This window comes from Haliaeetus leucocephalus, unplaced genomic scaffold, assembly GCF_000737465.1.
Source record: "Haliaeetus leucocephalus isolate CR32 unplaced genomic scaffold, Haliaeetus_leucocephalus-4.0 Scaffold186, whole genome shotgun sequence".
Classification (NCBI taxonomy): Eukaryota; Metazoa; Chordata; class Aves; order Accipitriformes; family Accipitridae; genus Haliaeetus; species Haliaeetus leucocephalus.
This window is the reverse complement of record NW_010972622.1, coordinates 528395-528772: the sequence shown is the minus strand read 5'-3', so window position 1 is coordinate 528772 and position 378 is coordinate 528395. Positions and strand designations below refer to the sequence as shown.

General features: G+C 75.7%; 1 protein-coding gene across 1 annotated transcript in view; it reads left to right on the top strand.

Moving 5' to 3' along the window:
* SENP1 (SUMO1/sentrin specific peptidase 1) overlaps window positions 1-378 on the top strand; it is a 15606-nt gene that overhangs the window by 1443 nt on the left and 13785 nt on the right. Inside the window, exon 2 of the mRNA XM_010565158.1 lies at window positions 172-331. Coding sequence (XP_010563460.1) covers window positions 172-331 — 160 coding nt within the window. The remainder of the gene's footprint in view (window positions 1-171; window positions 332-378) is intronic.

Below are 378 nucleotides of genomic sequence, written 5' to 3'. Positions count from 1 at the left end.
GACACCCTATAGGGTGGCAGCCCCCCATAGGGGTCGTCACGCCCCCTAGGGTGACACCCTATAGGGTGACACAGACCCCCCCCCCGGGCTGCCAGCCCCGGGACCGCCGCGCCGCCAGGGGGCGCCCTCCTCTTCCGCCTCCACCCGCAAACGGCGCATGCGCCTCTCCAGCCCAGCTCGGGCCGCGCCCCTCCCCACCGCCTCTCTCTCTTATCGTCACTTCCGGCGCCGCCGTGCCCGGCGTCGAGTTCCGCTTCCGTCCGCCTCGTTGCCGGCAGCCGCTACCGAGCCCGGGAAAGGCGCGCGCGCTCTCGGGACGCTTCCGCTTCCGGTACGGCGGCCGGGCCGGTGCGGGGGGGGCGGGTAGCGGCGGCGGCG